Source organism: Vombatus ursinus, unplaced genomic scaffold, assembly GCF_900497805.2.
Source record: "Vombatus ursinus unplaced genomic scaffold, bare-nosed wombat genome assembly UNPS02014801.1, whole genome shotgun sequence".
NCBI classification, from domain to species: domain Eukaryota; kingdom Metazoa; phylum Chordata; class Mammalia; order Diprotodontia; family Vombatidae; genus Vombatus; species Vombatus ursinus.
The window spans coordinates 11,215,937-11,236,265 of NW_020954579.1; the positions used below are offsets into that span (position 1 = coordinate 11,215,937).

General features: G+C 36.7%; 1 protein-coding gene across 3 annotated transcripts in view; it reads left to right on the forward strand.

Annotated features, from left to right (window-relative positions):
- Positions 1-20,329, forward strand: part of TLK2 (tousled like kinase 2) — a 168,750-nt gene that overhangs the window by 141,546 nt on the left and 6,875 nt on the right. For all 3 annotated transcript variants that reach the window (XM_027872944.1, XM_027872946.1, XM_027872945.1), the window contains 3 exons: positions 4,129-4,298; positions 5,470-5,608; positions 17,458-17,569. In XM_027872944.1, the coding sequence (XP_027728745.1) occupies positions 4,129-4,298; positions 5,470-5,608; positions 17,458-17,569 (421 nt within the window). The remainder of the gene's footprint in view (positions 1-4,128; positions 4,299-5,469; positions 5,609-17,457; positions 17,570-20,329) is intronic.

Genomic DNA, 20,329 nt, shown 5'->3' on the forward strand with positions numbered 1-20,329 from the left:
TCTATCTATCTATCTATCTATCTATCTATCTATCTATCTATCTATCTCTCTATACATACATATAATTTTTTCCCTCCCACTATCCTAATACTGACAAAAGACTCATGAGTTACAAATAGCATCTTTCCCTGCAGGAATGTGAACAGTTCAACCTTAATAAGTCTCTTATGATTTCTCTTTCCTGTTTACCTCTTCCATGTTTCACTTGAGTCTTGTATTTGAAGGTCAGTTTTTCTATTCAGCTGTGGTCTTTTCCACAGGAATGCTTGAAAGTCCCGTATTTCATTGAATGATCATTTTTTACCCTGTAGGATTATACTCAGTTTTGCTGGGTAGGTGATTCTTGGTTGTAGTCCTGTCTCCTTTGCCCTCCGGAATATCACACTCCATGTCCTCCAGACCCTTAATGTAGAAGCTGCTAAACCTTGTGTTATCCTGATTGTGTTTCCACAGTACTTGAATTGTTTCTTTCTGGTTGCTTGCAATATTTTCTCCTTGACCTGGAAATTCTGGAATTTGGCTACAATATTCCTAGGAGTTTTCCTTTGGGGATCTCTTTCAGGAGGAGATTGGTGGATATTTTCAATTTCTATTTTGCCCTCTGGTTCTAAAATATCAGGGCAGTTTTCCTTGATCATTTCTTGAAAGGTGATGTCTAGGCTCTTTTTTTGATCATGGCTTTCAGATAGTCCAGTAATTTTTAAGTTTTCTCTCCTGGATCTATTTTCCAGGTCAGTTTTTTTTCCAATGAGATATTTCACATTCTCTTCTATTTTTTCGTTCTTTTGGATTAGTGTTACAGTGCCTTGATTTCTCAGATTGTCACTAGCTTCCAATTTCTCCATTCTAATTTTTAAGGAAGTATTTTCTTCATTAAGCTTTTGGATTTCCTTTTCCATTTGTCCAATTTTGCTTTTTAGGACATTCTCCTCGTTGGCTTTTTGGACCTATTTTGCCATTTGGGTTAGGCTATTTTTAAAGGTGTTATTTTCTTCAGTATTTTTTTTGGGTCTCCATTAGCAAGCTGTTGACTTGTTTTTCATGATTTTCGTGCATCACTCTCAGTTTTTCCTCTGCTTCTCTTATTTGCTTCTCAAAATCCTTTTTGAGCCCTTCTGTGGCCTGGGACCAATTCAGTTTTCTTGGAGGCTTTGGATGTAGGAGCTTTGGCCTCTTTGTCTTCTTCTGGTTGTATGTTTTGATCTTCTTTTTCACCAAAGTAAGGTAATATAGTCTGACTCATTTTGTGCTGCTTGCTCATGATCCCGGCCAATTATTTGAGTTATAAACTCTTTGTTAAGGTAGGAGTCTGTTTCCATTGTGGAGAATGTACTGTCCCAAGCTTCAGGGGTTTTGTGCAACTGTGTTCAGAGATACTTCTAGGGACCCGTAAATTTTCAGTTCTTCCAGGGTGCTGTGATCAAGGGCGAGGTGTTTACTCCTTTCCTGGCCTGTGCTCTGGTCTGTGAGTGACCACAAGCACTCTTTTCTGTCTTGGAACTGTGAGGAGGATTCCCTCTCCACAGCCATTACAAACTCCACCACGCCAGGGCTCCTCTTTGCCCCAGGACTGCCACCCAGAGCTGTGACTCAGATCCAAGCATGGGCAAAGCAAGAGAATCCTGCCTCAGCACCAGCAGAGAGATCCCTATAATCCCCCTCTGATCAGCCACTTGATTCCCCCTCAATCTGTGGGTTGGAAGCTCAGGAGGCAGCCGCGGGGGGAACGGGGCTGGAACCCCACTGTGCTTCTCTGTCTCTCCACCGCGGAAACAGACTTTTCCCACTGACCTTCTAATTTGTCTTTGGTGTTTGTGGGTTGAGAAGTCTGGCAACTACCACAGCTGCCTGGGATTCAGTCCTCTGAGGCCTGCTACATGCTCCTCTCCCAGCCGGGTGTAATACACCTTTCTGATCAACCATCCAGGTTATCTTGGGCTGTAAATTTGTTTCACTCTGTCTTTTTGTGGGTTTTGCTGATTTAAAATTTGTTTAGAGCCATTTTTTTATAGGTATTTGGAGGGGTTTGGGGGAGAGCCCAAGCGAGTCACTGCTTCCACTCCACCATCTTGTCTTGGTGGGTTTTTATCAGCTCATGTGGGTTCAAATATCATTTCTATTCAGATGACTCCCAAATCTACATATCCAATTTTTCCTGCTTGTCATTTCCACCTGGATATTTCACAGGCATCTCAAACTTAATATGTATCAAACTCAAATCATTATTTCCCTCTAATTCTGTTTCTCCTGGTTTCTCTTATTTCTGTCAAGCAAACCACCATTGTTCCATTTACTGTGCACTCCAGACTAGCAACCCAGGTGTCATCCTCAACTCTTCACTCTCCCCTACCGCCTGAATCCATTCAGTTGTTAGATCCTCAACATCTCTCAGATCCACCATTCCCTTCTCTATTCATACAATTACCCTAATACTGGCCTTCACTGCCTGGAGTGTTATAATTCTTTCCCTTTCCCCATCCCCCAAGTGGACTCTAAATCCATTTTCTTCTTTTTTAAATTCATCTTTCACACAGTTACCAAACTGATATTTCCCAAGAGTAGGTCTGACCATGTCACTACTTAAGAAGCTTCAGTGGCTATTCATGCATTGCTGTTAGAGTTAAAATACACCACTTGGTTCAGTCCTTCATGTTATTTATCTACATTGTTTCTACACTCTTCCACATTATTCCCCCTCATGCACGCTGCATTTGTACTGGCTTTTCCACCATTCCTGAAATGCTCTTCTTCCTCATATCTGCTTATCTCCTTTTAAAGCTCAACTCAGCTCAGCTGTGACATCCCTCAAGAGGGCTTTCTTGATTCCACTTTTTGTTACTGACCATTTCCATCTCCTTTCCCTGCCTACCTCTCTTTCACACCACTATATTTACTTGTGTTCTCCCTGTTGTAGAATGTAATTTACCCCTTAAGGACCCAGATTGTCTCACTTTTGTGTTTGTATCCTCACTGCATAATCCAATGTCTAGCCTACAGTAGGTGCTTAGTAAGTGTTTAATGGATAGGCTGTGCCATTAAGAAGAGAATAATAGTAATAACTGAAATATATACTTTCAAGTTTATATACATTATCTCATTTGTAACAACCAAGTGAGATAATTTTGAGTGCTTATATAATGAATCTCTAACTGATCATAGTCTTGCACTGTATTGTCTGATTTTTAAAAATAGTTCCTTAGGATATAGGTCCATTTTAGGTTGATTTGTTGTAGACACCTAGATATCTTTCATGTATTCCAGAAGTTGTCTGAAGTAATACCACATTGTGTAAATTAAGAAATGAAAATTTTCTAAACTTTGATTATACCATCTTAGAAGCATCAGTAAGACATGTTTTTTACATATTATGCTGAAATTCTGTTATCCTGCTTTGTGGCTGATTCTTTTAGACATAGATTCATAGGTTATTGGGACTAGTAGCAATTTAAAGTTCATATACTCTTATCTCCTCTCAGCCCCTCATTTTATAAACAAGGAAACTGGGACTCGATGTGACTCATTCCGTGTCACATAGTCATGTTATTGGCCAAACTGGTACTATTACAACCCAGGTTACCTGATTCCTAATCCAATGCCTTTTCTGCTTAATCAAATTCACTCTCTCAGTGTTATTGAAGATAAAAATCAGATTCTTCAAAAACAGTGAGAGATACATGTACTTCTATATTTATGTTCTGAAATTACCTGCATCTGTTAAAGAACCTCTTCCAAATAATGTCTTGTTCATAGCATTAAAGTTTTTGAGTGCAAGCAGTATAAACATTCTTAGACTCTCTGTTCAGAAGAGGTGGACCAAGGCAAAATTTCTTTCAGAGAAGTCCTCAGAGCAGTATCAGAGTCCAGTGTCTTTGATTGTGGTCATTCTTGACCTGAGGATTCTATAAGTTGGTCTTCCTATAAATGAATAGATGGCTTGTGGTTTGTGATGAGCAAAGAAATAGCAAGGAAAGGGAGGGAAGGAATGGAAAAAGGAGTGAGAGGCCATTTTTCTGAATTGTAGAAAAGTCTTAATAGATGATTTTACTTTACTTCTAATCATTTAATGTTTGAGTTGAATTGAAATGTTAAATATTTATAAATGTTTTCCTTTTATTTCTTTACCTTTAGGTTTTGTACAGTGTTAGAGTACTGTGAGGGAAATGATCTGGACTTCTACCTTAAACAGCACAAGTTAATGTCAGAAAAAGAGGCCCGATCCATTATTATGCAGATTGTGAATGCTTTAAAGTACTTAAATGAAATCAAACCTCCCATCATTCACTATGATCTCAAACCAGGTAGGTTTCACTGCTAGATGGAAGAACTGTTAGATTTTCTTATTGTTCTTGGGATTATAATAAATAACCTCTATTTTATAAACATAATTTGTCAAGAGCCAAAGAATCCTGTTAATACCTGGCTGGAGATGTAGGGATTGGGAGAGAGGTCCCTGTGTGCCCTGCTAAGCATAAGTGATTCAAGTGGTTTTAGGTAATCTGAAGCTAAGTATTTGTTTTTAGGGTCAGGGAATTTGGATATGGAGGTGTAATTAAGGAACTTTAGCTGACTCCAACTTTTCTTCTTCCTCTTATTCTCTGGAAGCATTTTCTACCATTTTTAGGTCTTCTTGGGGAATGTCTAAACAGTAGTGCTTTTTCTGAGCATTCCTAGTTTGATTCAGCTTAGAGCAAACTAACTTCAATAATCATTACAAAAGGGCAGAGACATTACATTCATCACCAAAGAGAAATAGAATACATGTAGCTTAGATATATTTCTCCCTATCCTGTGGCGTACTGCTTTTTTCTACTCACATTTCCTTTAGAAATCTTCATTTGACTCCATATATATTTCAATAGCTGTTTTGTTTGGGGTTCATAGAGCAATTCCCATTCACCTCCTTTCCTGAGCCAAAGCTACAACTTTTTCTTAATTTCTAGTATTTTTCCTGATATCTGCATCCTAGATCACATACATCAATGTCAGAACATGATCTAGAGAACACAAAATAAGATTGTAACTAAGTGACTTTTTCATTTGGGTGTCCTGGGATTTTTTTTCTAGCATCATATTCACCATATTTCTCAAACTTCTCATAGGAGCGCTAGGTGTCACTGTTGTACTAGTTTTGATTCCATTTTATGTGTTTCCCTAATCTTGCTCCAAACAATCCATTTGGTTTAAAGAGATTTATTGAAAGTTCATAAGAAAATCTACCACCTTCTGACCAAATTTACAATTGTACTTTGCTTTGGCAGAGAAATGACAAATCTATAGATAATTTGTTTATTCATTTACCTGGAAAATAAAAATCTGCCATTTAATGTCATTTAAATGCCAATAGCTTTATTCAAGGGAGTCACCTTTTCACTTTTGTATGAATTTTGATATAATTATCCCCTTGTCACTTGTGTGATTTTTTCTTTTAATCTGTGTTCCTTCTTACTCATAGAGTTTTTTTCTTTTTAGGTAATATTCTTCTAGTAAATGGTACAGCTTGTGGAGAGATAAAAATCACAGATTTTGGTCTTTCTAAGATTATGGATGATGATAGTTACAATTCAGTTGATGGCATGGAGCTGACATCACAGGGTGCTGGTACTTACTGGTAAGTGTCATGTTTGTGCTGAAATGGGCTTTAAAATAAGTGGGATCACTAACATGTTCAACTAAAGCATTTGTAAATAATAATTGACTCTGATAATTGGCCAAAAAAAACAAAAAAAAGCTCAAGTCAAGCAAATCTCTCCTGTTCATGTAGTTACTATCTATTGAAATACAATATTGGTTTTTTCTGCTTCTATAAATTTGTCTTATTTTCTTCCCTACTTTGGCAGGTATTTTGATGAAATATGTTTTCTTTAGTGTCAAGTCATAATTTGCTTATGTCATAATTTTAGGATTGGCGTTAATAAGTGGAAGAATATTATTGCTTATATGACATATGTGAGAGACACTAAGAGCACTATATAGCCAAAAATATCTCCCTTACCCAGTTATTGCAGTGCTTGCAGTTCTGCAATTAGAGAGTCATTCCTTTGGAGTAAATGTTGCACAGAGAGAGAGCATCCATTGCATCATCAGGATATTTATTTTAAAATTGCGTATAATTCCCGACTCTGAACCTAAGAAATAGGAAGATCAGAGGTGAATTTTGGGTGCCGTGTACCCTTGGGGGAAAAAAAGGCAGTTCAGTTGGATGAAGAGTTAGAGGTTGTACACCTCTGCCTTTTCATAGAGTGCAAGGCACATTGCTCTTTGGGTATAGGCTTTTGTCAATCCCCCCCCTTTTTTTTCTTATTTTAAAAAATTTTGTTTCTCTTTTGGAAACTGTCATTGTCGCTTCACAATTACTCCCCTTACTTCACACCAATAGTCCTCCCTTGTAACAAATACAGTTAAGTGAAATAAACACATGCTTTTGTCAGGTCTGAAAACATATAGCTCATTCTGTACCTGTAGTCCACCACCTTTTTGCCATGATACAAAAGACATGAAGCAGCTGGGTGGCACAGTAGATAGAGCACGGGACCTGGAGTCAGGAAGACCTGAGTTCAGATTTGGCCTCAGCTACTTGCTAGCTGTGTGACCCTGGGAAAGTCAATTCACCCCATTTGCTTCAGTTTTCTCATCTGTAAAATGATCTGGAGAAGAAATGACAAACTACTCCAATATCTTTGCCAGGAAAACCCCAAGCGGGGTCACAGAGTTGGATATGACTGAAATACCTGAACAAAAACAACACAAAAGACATGCTTCATCATCAGCCCATTATTACTCAGAATTAGGAAGACTTTTAATGTTTTCCTTGACAATATTTTGGTCACAATATAAATTGTTTTCCTGGTTCTGCTTACTTTTCTTTGTGTAAGTTCTCCATATCAATTCATACAAACCTTGCCTTATTTCTCTGAATTACTTTTATTCATCATCTCTTACAGCAGAGGCATTCTTATGTGTGATTGTTGTATATAGATCTAGGCTATCAGAAAGTCTGTGAAGATCTCCCCCACTCCCCAAATTCCACCCCAACCCTTACTGTCAATGTGGTTTTCTAAAAATTTCTTTTTTATTATCAACTTAAGCCTAAACACATGGACATTTCAGCATACACAAACGAACAAACAAAACCCAAACCAGAAAAGAGGATTATATATGGAATATGAACAATTATGTAGTTAAATTTTTTAAATGTACATTACATTTAATATTTTGATAACAGAGTTTTGTAATGTTCCTTTGGCATACTTTTCTTTTTTCTCTCTTTTATCACTATCATTACCAACCATCTCCCAAGCTCCCCAAATAGAAGCAGTTCCTTGGAAGAAATAAATATGGCCAAGTGAAACAAAACAATACATTAGACTTACCTGAAAATCTACTTCTCACTATGTACTGTTAGTCATCTTTCTGCCAAGAGAATTGGAAGCATGCGTCATCAGTTTTCTGAAGTCAGTCAGTGAACAAGCATTAAAAACCTTGTATGTGAAACAGTCTTTACTTGCTGGGAACTTACAAGCTAGTGGGAGAAAGAACAAATGTGTAAATATATATATGACATAAATATAAAGTGAACAATTACAAAATAGTTATATATAAAATAGTTTGTTAAGGAGGTCACTAGCAATTAAGGGGGATTAGGAAAAGCTTCATAGAGATTTTTACACGGGCTCCCAAAGTGGGCAGTACTGCCCCCTGGAAGGCACTGGAACAGTGGAGGGGGGCAGTAGTAGCCTTGGATGCAATTGGGGAAGGTGTTGTGTAGTCTGCCCACAGGTCTTAACAAGCAAGTGTTGGCAGGTGGGAAGTTCAGCATGCATTGGCAGGAATGTATGCGCGTAATGACTTGTTTACAATACGTTACTGTACGGTTACATGACGTGATGTTGTGTTATCAAAATTTCAATGCAGGAAAAAAATCCACAAATTTACAACAAAATATTAAATTTTAGGTCTGTCATTTAAAAAACATATACTTTATATTTTTTGAAATGACACACATTAAAAAAAAAACAACCCATTAAAGGGTTAAAGAAAGTAGATTTCCAGGGTGGCATTGAGTAATTTTTTTAAAAAGGGGGTGGTAGGCCAAATAAGTTTGGGAACCTTTGGTGTAGAAGGATGGAACCTGAACTGAGTCTTCAAGGAGGAGAGGTACATTTTTGAGGCAGAAGTAAAGAGGAAGTGCATTCTAGAGATGTGTTATGGATGAAAAACAGAGAATTCCAATGTGGTAGGATTAAAATTCCAGGTTCTAAAGTACTTTAAAAACTAGATAAAGCAGTCTATATTTTATCCTAGAGGTAAATGGGTGGGTAGCCATAGGAGTTGATTGAGTAGGGGAGTGACATGGTAACTTGGTTTTTCTCCTTTTAAAAAAATCGGATTTTTTAGTAAAGCTATTAATTTTATGAATTAAACTTTTAAAAAATTTTATCTTTTTTAAAAATTTCTTTGTGTGTGTGTGTGTTTGCTTTGGTTTTTAATTTTTTTTTCTTTTTTAATTGCATGCCCAATTTATTAATCTCTCTCTCTCTCTCTCTTTCTCTCTCTCTTTCTTTCTCTCTCTTTTGCTTTTTGTAGTGAGAGTTTTTGGTTCCCATGGTTCTGCTTGCATCAGTTCATATAAGACTGTACCAGTTTTCTCTGAAACCATCTATTTTGTCATTTCTTTTGGTCCTATAATATTAATTTATATTCATATAGCATAAATTATTTAGTCATTTCCCCAATAGATCAGCACCCCCTTAGTTTCTAGTTTAGTTTAGTTTAGTTTTGTTTTGTTTTGTTTTATTTTTGTTGCCACAAAAATAGGTGCTATAAATTTCTTTGTACATATGGGTCATTTTCCTCCTTGATCTCTTTGGTCACCATTTAAGTTAGAATCCTTTTTCCAAATTCCCTTTATTGATTAAAAAGTTTTTGTTGTGTTATGGTCAGTAAAGGGTATGCTCAATATTTTTGCTTTTCTGAATTTGTTTATTAGGGTTTTTTTTGCCCTAGCATATGGTTAGTTTTTGTAAAAGTGTCATGCAGAGATAAATGATATGGGTAATCCTTGTGATTCTCATTGTCTAAGCTGGGGCTGTGTCTTATCTTAACTTTCCTTATCTAACAAAAAAATCTATCTTATCTCACAAAAAGGAATTAAAATCTTAAACTTTTTTTCTTTTTAATCTTTTCTTTGACCTGGAAGCTTTGAGTTTTGGCTGTAACATTGTTTTTCTAGGTGTATTCAATTTAGGATTTCTGTCAGGAGGTGATTGGTGAGCTTTTTCAGTTTTTACTTTACCATTTAATTCTAATGGTTCTGTGCGGTTTTCTGATTGCCTAAAATATAGTGTCCAAGTTTTTTGCTTGGCCATAGTTTTTAAGGAGTCTAGTTATTGTTAAATTATCTTTCCTTGACATCTTTTCTTAGTTAGTTGTTTTTGGTGGTAGATGAATTAATTCACATGTTCTTCCAATTTTTTCAGTAAACTTTTGACTATTGTAATATTTCTTGTCTCATGGAATCATTGATTTCTATTTACTCTTTTCCTTTTTTCAGAAAGTCTGCTACTTAGGTCATGTTTTCAGCCTTCTCCTCTAAACTGTTTATTCCTTCCAATCCTTTTCCAAAAGATCTTTAATTTCATTTTTTATCTCCTGCTTCATTTCTTCCATCCACTTTGGAGTCTTCTTGGGTAAGCCATTCTTTTTTTCTGGAGGGTCTACTTTTATTTCTTTTGCAGTGTCATGTTGTATCATGTTTTCTGCTTAGTGTCTCCCATCTCAGTTTATGGATTGGTAGTTTGTTTCAGGGGCAGATTTTGCCCTCTCTTGGATTCTTGAATAAGTTTGCTAGACTCTGATCCTATCCCTTCTGTAATCTGCTTGTCGCTGCTGCCACCATACCACAGTTCCAGTGGGGTTGCTGGTTTCTAGTCTTTCTTGCGTCCATCTTCCACAACCCTGGCATGCAGCAGGGCTGGAATAAAGCTCTACCTTCTACCTCAATCTCTGATTTTTGCCTTCTTTTTAGATGGCCTATTGGAGGAGCTAGCCTTGGCTTTATCTCTGTTTCCCTTTCCTTGTTCAGTCACTGTTCAGGGGTTGGCTTTCTCCCTAAACTATCACTCCAGACAAGGCTTTTTTTTGGATTAATTTTGCTCAAGCGTGTGTGCATAAAGAACCTACAGTAAAAATTTGTTATTAAATAATATTGCGGAATGCCCGGTCAAAAATAGAAGCAGCATTTTCAAAATGTTTATTCATTGTGGTGGTTTTTGTGGGTGGTGTTCTTGTCAGGGTTAGTTAAGTCTGTTCAGCAATAGCTGCTCTTAGGTATTCTAGAAATTGGTTTTTACCTTTTATTTTATGAAAGTATTAAATCTTCAATTTGAGTTTCTTTTGGAGTAATTTGAATCATGAAAAAAGAAAATGAATTTTAGTGTTTAGACCAGTAATTCTATAGATATAATACTATTTGAATAGAGATAAATATTAAGCAGTCTTAATAAGAATTTTTATAAAAATTTAGAATTACAAGGAATAATAATTGCTTTGGATAGGTTAACATCTGTTATGACAGAGGCCTTTATTAGGTAGTCACTTAACTTTTCTGTTTCTCAACTTCCTCTGTAAAATGAGGAGCTTGGACTTGATGCCCTCTGAGATTTCTTCCAGCCTTAAATTTATGCTTTTGTAAATATTATTTTACACTAGTGGGCTATGTGCCCACAAAAAATAGCAGGGAATCTTTTTGTTATATGGAGTTAAATAGCTAATAGAGTGCTCCAATAGTTTATAAAGCATTTTTGTTTTTGTGGTATTGGTAAGTTTTATTGACTATTTTACAATTAAAGAAATTGAAGTTCAGAATGCTTAAGTGACTTGTCCAGTGCTAATAACCAGTAGAACTGGGATTTAAACCCAGGACTTCTGACTCAAAGTCTAGTGTACTTTCCACTGTAGCAACCAAGATATTTTTTGTCTTGGTACTTATTTTAAAGAGTTGGTCAATGTCCTATGGATTTGTATTTAGATAGATTCGTTCTTCTCCTCTTTTAAATCATTTGTAAGTTAAGTAAGTTAGGTATTAGAAGAGAAATTAAAGTTGAAATAATATTTTAAAAAATATTTTATTTAGCCTTTTCATTGCTATCATCTTGCATTCCCATCATCTTGAAATACATCCATCCCCATTGCCCAACCTACCAAGTCATACCTTTTAACAAAAAATAGCGATGGAGGGTGGGGAAGTAGTTCAGTAAGACTAACACCAAATCTTACAAATTATTCATCATTCCTTACTGATAGACCTCTACCAAAGAAGGGAAGGAGTTATATTTTCCTCTTCTTCTTCAGGGACAGGCTTGGTCATTGGTGCACATATTTCTTCTTTTTTAAGAGAACTATATTTGTACTCTTTTCTGCTTTCTATTACTTTTTTTCTGTTTTCTGTTTTTCTACTTTCTGCCTTCCTTTTTCCTTTTCTCCTTCTTCCCTGTCTCTTGGATTCTACAATGTTTGTTTTGGGTAAAGATTTTTGTTGCAAAATTTTAAAAATTATAAGGTAATTAAAGGTCTTAGCTAAGGGGAAAATTAATTTTAAGAAAGAAAATTCTCCTGAATATCTGAAACTTACTTTTTTAATACATGGGAACATTAGTTCAGAAATCAAGCTAGAAGTTGCAGATTTAGAAAATAACTTTGTTTAGGATTTTGTAGTGGTGCAGTATTTGGGAGTGTTAAGAGTTAACTTAGTATATGAATTTTTGAAATTTGTTTAGATTGATCCTTTATCTTCTGAATTCCACATTCCAGCTGCAGTTTGGATCAAGCTGCTCAGAAATGAATGGACCTTTATTTGTTTGGTCTTTGGACTGCCAATGAACACTTACCTTCTATACCATATAATTTGGTGTGGTTAGCTGTCTAGTCTCTGTAGTGGCCAGCGTTAGGAATTCAGACCAAAGTTGCATTGTGCTACTTGTGGCGGCCTAAAATTTAATTGTTTGTCTCTAACTTGCTTTACTGGCCTTCTGTTAAAGTACCAGTTCACTTTTAAAGTGGAAAAATGTATGGCACTCTCTGACAATGGGCTTTAGAAATCTTTGTGATTTTATTTCTTTCTACCGTTTTAACTAAAGGAGCGTGGTTTGAAATGGCATCAGGCAAAAAGAACACAGGGATTAGGTTTAGTAGATACATGTTAGGACCTATATTTTCTCATTGTTTCACACTCTGCTGCCCTTGAGTTGGTAATTTTGGGTAGGGCACATCTCTTTTATGGGTCTTGGTGCCCTCATGTGTAAAGTAAGGGCTGTGAATTAAAGGATTGAATCTTTTTCTAACTCAGACATTTTGTGCGTCTGTGAGTCATGGTAGTAGACCTGAACAGAAGGTTTGGATTGACCTCAGGGCTGAAACCTTTGGAATTCCGAAGGAGCAAGGCTTCAGTAGAACTAAACTGTTTCAGAAGAAACAGTGCTTACAGAATAAGGCCATCCTAAAATTCCTTGAGAATTTCTGCTCCCTGGATATTTGTTATTGATTGAAAATGTGGTGACTATCTTTCATCACGTGACTCCTAAAGTAAAATTTATCAAAGTTGAGGAGAGTGTGTAAAAGTACTAATGTAGCATGTATTCCCAGCAGTGGTGACGAGGCATGAGCCAGAAGGAGTTTAGTGGGTGAGAGAAAAAGAGGTCTTAGTTGTCTGGAATCTCCCAAATCTCTGTTTATCTTAGACATACAGTGTCTTACAATTAGTAAGTACATAATAAATGATGGTTGTCTAAATGAATAAATGAGGTGACTTCTTGCAGTTTAGATGACTACATGAACAGTGGCAGAAGAGCCTCGCTCTCACAGGTGCTCTAGAAAAGATCTACAGAGAGCACCAAACTTAATAATCTTCAAGAAATCCAGAAAGAAAGATTCAGTAAGCACCTTTTCCAGCCCAGCATTGCAGAAAAAGACACCCAGAAACCTGTGGGAACTGGGAAGGTTCTCCTAGAAAAGCCAACAAGGGCCCAAATAAAGAAGACAGAAGCCTGCCCATGTGAACCAGAGAGACAGTCCAGGACAAACCTATACCCTTCTCCACCTGGAACAGAAGGATTGGAGGGAAAGTCAAGGGCACCCTAGGGTTGTAGGGAAACGCTTAGTGCCCTTACAGTAGATATGGGGCTGAAGCATCTCAAGGATGACAAAAGTTCATAGTACCAAACCCAAACAGTCATGAAGTAGAAATCACCAGCTGGGATCCAGGACCAAGCAAAGCCCCAACCACTCCACTCAGAAGTGTGGAGGGGGCTAAGCCTAGCTTTACTTCAAAGTTCCGAATCAATATTTGAAGTTGGATGTGAGAGAAAACAAAAAACACTGAAAACTGTGAAGAACTATTTTGGATCCATAGACTCCCAAGAAATAGTTCCACAGTAGGTATAAGTAGAACCTCAGAGAAAAAAAAATGACTGAGTCATAAGGATTACACAAGTACCTGGAAGAGAATGAAGTAGGAGATAAAAAGCAAAATTATAAGTGAAATAAAAAGCTCTGATGGAAGGAATTGGAAGGAAAATAAATAGTTTAGAACAGAAGGTGGAAAAACATCCTCGCAACATATTCTCTAAAAATTAGAATAAACTAAAATCGATGACAGTGAAACAAGAAATCTTATAATTAAATCAAAAGATTGAAAAAAATTTTAAAATAAAGTATTTACTACCAAAAGCAACTAATTGTGCAGTGAATAGAACACTGGCCCTGGAGTCAGGAGGACTTGAATTCAAATCCAGCCATAGATGCTTACCAGCTGTGACCCTGGGCAAGTCCCTTAAACCACATTGCCTCTCCCCTCCCCCCCAAAAAACCGCAACTGATTGAAAAAACAGGTTCAGGAAAGGGTACTACTATCCTCCCAAGCCACATAGGTTTGTCACTTGGATGTTGTCCTCCACTCACTCTCTTAAAAACACACACACACACAAACACACACAGAATATCCAGTCAGTTGTTAAGTCTTGTTTTTTCCACATTTGTAGGCAGAAACACACCTTTGTATGTTTTTGGACTTTTGTAATAGGCTGCTGGTTGGTCTTTCAAGTGTCTTCCTCCAGTCCCATCCATTCTCTACTCAGCTGTCAAATTGGTCGGGTGCAGGCCTGACTCTGATCTCTCTATTCACTAAACCCAATAGCTCTTTATCACCTCCAGATTCAAATGTTAAAGTCTTTATCTGTTTTTTAATGCCTTTCATAAACCAATCCCTTTCTGTCTTTTCAGTATTTTTACCCTTCTCTCTGCATACTCTGCAATCTGGGAACGTTTGTCTCCTTGCTGCTCTCTGTACAAGATATTGCATCTCCAAACTTTAAGCATTTTTACTGGCTATCTCCTATACCTTCAACACTCCCTTCTCTTTTCTGCCTTCCTGCTTTCTTCCAGTCTCAGCTAAAATCCCACCTTCTACAGGAAACCTTTCTGAGCTTCTCTTAATTCTAATACATTCTCTCTGCTGACTGTCTCCAATTTGTTCTGTATATAGATTATTTGTACATAGTTGTTTGCATGCAGTCTTTTCCATTAGACTGTGTGCTCCTTGAGAGGAGGAACTGTTTTTTTGCCTTTCTTTCTAATCCTAGCATTTAGCACAATTCCTGGCACATAGTAGATACCTAATAAATGTGAGTTGATTGAGGAGAAAGAATTTAATGATCATTGGATGACCTGCAGACCATGACCCTAGATAGCCTAGGTGCCATATTTCAAGAAATCATAAATGAAGAGTGTCCAGATCATTATTAAAACCAGAGGGCAAAGTGAAAATAGAATCTATTCCTTTTCTCCTGAAGGAAACCCCATAATGAGAATTCTCAAGAGTGTCATACCTAAAATCCAGAGCTTACAGGTCAACCCTCCCCTCTTCCCTCATTACCCCCCAAAACTGCAAACAGAAAGGAAGAAGGAGTTTAGGAACCAAGGAATCCCATAGTCAGGATCATGCAAGACTTGGTAGCTACTATTCTAGAAGAGAGGAAATCTTGAAGTTTTATATTCCAAAAAAAAAAAAAAAGATAAAAGTTTACAGCCAGTAATAACTTTTCCTACAAATCTGGATATATTCATACAGGGGAAAATTTGAAAAGAGAATTTTAAAGCATTCTTGATGAAAGGACTAGAGATTAGTAATAATTGTGAAATACAAGCATAGGAATCAAGAAAAACTTAGAAAAGTTTTTATATTTGGAAGGGCTGTATGGTGATGAAGTACTTACATTCTCACAGTAGAAGAAAAAACAGATGTCCTTTCAGAACCCTTATGCATTTAAGAGTTAATAGAAGCAGTTTTATAAGACAGAGGTCTTGGGAGTATTCTGTCTTGATGAACTTAAGAGAGGAAAGAAAAGGAAACGACAACAACACTACACTAGGGAAGAAAGGTGGGGAAAAAAGGAAAGAATTTAGTATTTCTTATTATCTGTATGCATGAGAAGAATAGTATACAAGTATAGAGAAAGGGGTGGGTGATTAGTCATTAGGTGAACCTCACTCTTATTTGAACAGACACATACATACTCATACAGTTTAAGTGTAGATATACATTAACTCAACAGGGAAATGGGGTCAAAAAGAGGTTTAAGGGGGAGGATTGATGTGGGGAAGATTCACAAGCAAAACAAACTTCATTGCAAGGGGAGAGTAGAGTCATAGAATTCTCTGATAATAATGAGAGATTTTCCTATAGATGAATGACCAGAGGATATGAATAGACAGCCCTCAAATGAAGATATGTAAGCTCTCAGAAAACATGCAAAAAAATTCTCTTAAGTCACTAAAAATAAGGGAACTGCTAATTAAGACAACTCTGAGGTTCTCTCTAATCAAATTGGCAAAGGATAATACAAAAGGGAAAATGACAACTGTTGGAGGGGCTAAGAGCAAATAGACACACTAATGTAGTGTGAATTAGTCCAGCCATTTTGGAAAGTGATATAGAGCTGTACTACCCAAAGTCACTAACCTTGTGTACTGTTTGACCTAACAATATTACCATTAGGCCTATATCTTAAAGAAATCAAAGAAAGAAGAAAAGGACACACATACAAAAATATTTATAGTGTCTCTTTGTTGTAGCTAAACCTGGAAACCGAGGATTGCCCATCAGTTGGGAAAGTTATTGAAAAAAATAAATCAAAGAGAAACTTTCTACAGAAGTTACTGGGAAAAAAAGAGACCATTTGACATGAACTCTTTTTCCATTCTCTTCATCTCAGAATCCCTTGACATCATTTCCCATTCTATACTCCTTTTGCCCAGTGTCTAACAGAGTTAGCCCTTCTCCTTGCCAAGGCTACCCTCTCTAAATGTAAACATCTCCTCCTGACTTCTCTAGCAAGTTGTATCCTCAATCACCACCCCCCCTTTTTTTTGTTTGTTTTGGTTTTGTTTTGGGTTTTTTTTTGAATCTTCAATTTTTCCCTATCTACTAGCTCCATCTCTACCACCTTCAAACATGACGAGTCTCCCTCATCTTCAGAAATCTTCTCTAGTCCCACTATCTCCCTCAGGCTATAAATACTATATTGATCTCCCTTTCTCACCTTTATTCCTTGAAAAAGTTATCTGCACTCATTGTTTCTGTTTCCTCTTCTCTTACTCCTCAACTTTTTTCAGTTTGGCTTTTGACTTCATCCCTTAATTGACCTCTCTACTCATACAGTTCCTACCATAATTCAAACCCTCATCACCTCTCAACTAGTTTATTGTAGCAGCTTCCTGATTGGTCTTCCTACTTCAAGTCTCTCTTCCACTCCAGTCCATTATCCACATTGTTGTGAAGGTAATTTTCCTTAAGTATTGATCTGACTGTATAACTTCCCTACTCCACCAACTCCAGTGGCTTACTCTGGCCCCCTAGGACAAAATGGCAGCTCCTCTGTTTAGTTTTTAAAATCCTATACAACGTGGCTCCAGGCTTTCTTTCCATCTGTATTACTTCCCCTACTATACTCTTATCCAGCCAAACTGGCCTTCTCTTTGTCATCATATGATCTTCTATGTCTTTGCCTTGATCTTCCCCCTTGCCTGCAGTTTGCTTCCTTCTTCCTTTAAGATTCAAGAATTGTTTCCTCACTCCAACCCCCAGTGCTAGTGTTTTCCCTCCCAAACCACCTTTTATTTAACTACTTTGTACATATTTATATTTATTAACTTTATATTTATCCTGATTATCCACCTGTAGAATGCAAACTCATTATGAGTAGGAATTTTCATTTTTTGTACTTGTATCCTCAGTGTCTGACATTTATTAGGTGCTTAAATATTTATTGATTGATTGGTTGTTAATATATATTACAGCAACCTAACTTCTCACCTTTTCTTAAAAAATAAAAGGTGTCTTCTTGATGAATGTCTTAGTTTGGCACAATTATTTTTTAAGAATTTCTCTTACCTTTCTCTTATCAGGTATTTGCCACCAGAGTGTTTTGTGGTTGGGAAGGAACCACCAAAGATCTCCAATAAAGTTGATGTCTGGTCAGTGGGGGTGATCTTCTACCAGTGTCTTTATGGAAGAAAGGTAAGGAATATGAACATTCATCTGCATTTGAGGGGCATGTGCACAGCATGGACTTTGGTTTCCAGTATCATTCAGCCCATGGAACTGTCTCTTGCCTGAATTCTCTGTAGCAGGATGACTTGAAGACCATCAGTTCTCACAAGGTACAATCCATAGAAAACTAGACTGTTTTAGAATTGCTTTCTGAGTAATCAAGGAGTAGGCAATGATCCTCCAGCTTAAGGTACCTAGTAAATGTAACTGACTGGCAAAAAACAAAAACAAAAAACCATGATCTTTTTTTGTCTCCACAAATTCTGGAGGAGTTCAGGCTCATTTTAGGGTGGTGTATCTCTGTCTACTTCTCATTCTCCTTTGCTGGATTATTATCAGTATCTCTGGATGATTAAGTGCACACCAAGTCTCGTTTCTCAGGCCACTTTTCTCTCAATATTCTCTTTCTTCATCAGCTTTGACCTCATAAGCTACCATGGCTCCAGTTATCTCCTTGCAGATGAGATATATATAGATATAGATATAGATATAGATAGGTAGATAAATAGATAGATATAGGTAGATATACACACTCTTCTAGACTTTTTCCTGAACTACAGTCCCACATCACCACCTTTTTACTGAACATTTCAAAATGATTGTTCCTTAAGACACCTTACACTCAATATGTTTATTAAAAAAATTCTTTGTTTTTCCCCTAAACCCATTCCTCTTCTGAACTAAAGCACTACTATTAAGGGCAATACCATCCTTTCAGATACCAAAGTTTATTACCTTACTGTCATCCTTGAGTCCTCATTCTTTCTCACCCATATGTGTAGTCACTTGCTACATCTTGCCATTTCTATCCCAACATCTCTCGCATTCAAATCCTTCTTTGTTCTCATAGAGCTACCATTCTAGTTAAGACACTCGTACTTCTAGCCTGGAGTATTGTAATGTCTTCCTAACTGGACTCCCTGCCTCTTTCTACTCCAATCTCATCCTCCACACAGCTACCAAAGTGATATTCCTAAAGCTCAGTTCTATCCAATTCAACCCTACCCCCAACTCAGTGGCTCCCTGTTACTTCAATATGACTCCAACCCACCTCTCCAGTTTTTGTATTTGTTTTTATTTATTCACTTAATATTTATGTTGTATATGTTTATATACTTCTCTTCCCTTGTAGACTTGTAAGCTCCTTTGGAGAAGGGATTTCTAATTCTTTTTATTCACATCCTCAGAATCTGGAATGATTGTCAGGCCCATATTAAGTAGGTGTTTAATAAACACTTGTTCATTGATTAATTGGCCTTTAAATCCTTTGACAAGATGACTCCACCCTACTTCCCCAGCCTTATTTCACATGATACCATACCGTCCTCCATCCTCATGCACTTAGCATTCAAGGCCAGCTGAACTGCTAGTTATTTCTCTGAACGAGGCATTCCAATCTTTATGGCTTAGCACATATTTGATACCTAATAAATGCTTGACTGACTAACTGCCTCTGAGCATTCACAAAAGCTGTCCTCTATACCTGGAATTCCTTCCTTCCTCTTCTCCTTTCAGAATCATTATCTGCCTTCGAGGCTTGTTTCTGGTTCCATTTCAACCTTGAAGCTTTCCTTGATTATCCCCAGTTGTTGGTGTGCTCTCTCTCTTCAAATTATTTTATATTTATTTATATTTTGTATGTCTCCAGGAAAATGTAAGCTTCTGGAGGGCAAGAACTATTTTGTTTTTGTTTGTATTCCCATCGCTTTGTCCCATCGCCTTGAGTAGTAGGCCCTTAATAAATGTTTTTTTAATTGAATTGAATTCTACATTTACAAATTTGGGTTGGTATCCTAGGATTTAGAATCCTCTCTGATTAGTCTGTAAGAGTTTCCTCAAAAGTTTCACATATCATAAACTGTTTTTAAGTTTAATTGATCCCTTCATTAAAAAAAAAAAAAGATTCTATGTAATTCTCCAAAATCAGTACTTGGAGATAGATACAACCTATATAAATCAATTACAAATAATATACCTCAAAATTGAGGAAGAGAATATGCACATGTTGTGCTTTCCTTCCCTTCTTCCCCCAAACTACATCATCAAAAATTGGCTGTTCCCAAATTGGGAGAGGATACTGTGGACTGTTTTTAATTGCATGTGCTTCAGGTGACTAGATACTGGCAGCTCCTTCTACCCTCTACTCCTAAGAATCTTTCCTGAAGGAGCTACAACTTTTATCTGTATTTCTGTAAATTTCATTTTATTTAAAAATTTTTCTTTTTTGTTATTATGAACTTGTCAAACATCGATAAACACCATCATTTCCATTTGCAAAGAAGAACAGAAAGGATTGTTTATGAAAGATTTTTTTTCCAAGTATGTAATAAATTTAACATTGTAGTTAGAGTGGGAGCTTTTTATATCCCCAAAGTTTACACATGCCAAACCAGTAAAGACTATTCTCTTGATTGAAAACCATAATAAATAAATATGTTAGAAGTTTCCATACCAGGGAGCTTGGCTCAGAAAACACTTTCATCTTCATCATACCTCTGTGCTTTTGATCAAGGCAAAGAGCCCTAATTAAATCAGTAATTAACCTTGGGAATAGAAATGTAAACAGAAATAAAGTCACTGTATTTGCTGACTGTTCTTCCCTGCTATAGATAACATTGATTTTTTTAGAAGACTTATATGTTGTAACATGCAGTTATATATTTGTATTTGGCACTCCATATCTCTCTCTCTCTCTCTCTCTCTCTCTCTCTCTCTCTCTCTCTCTCT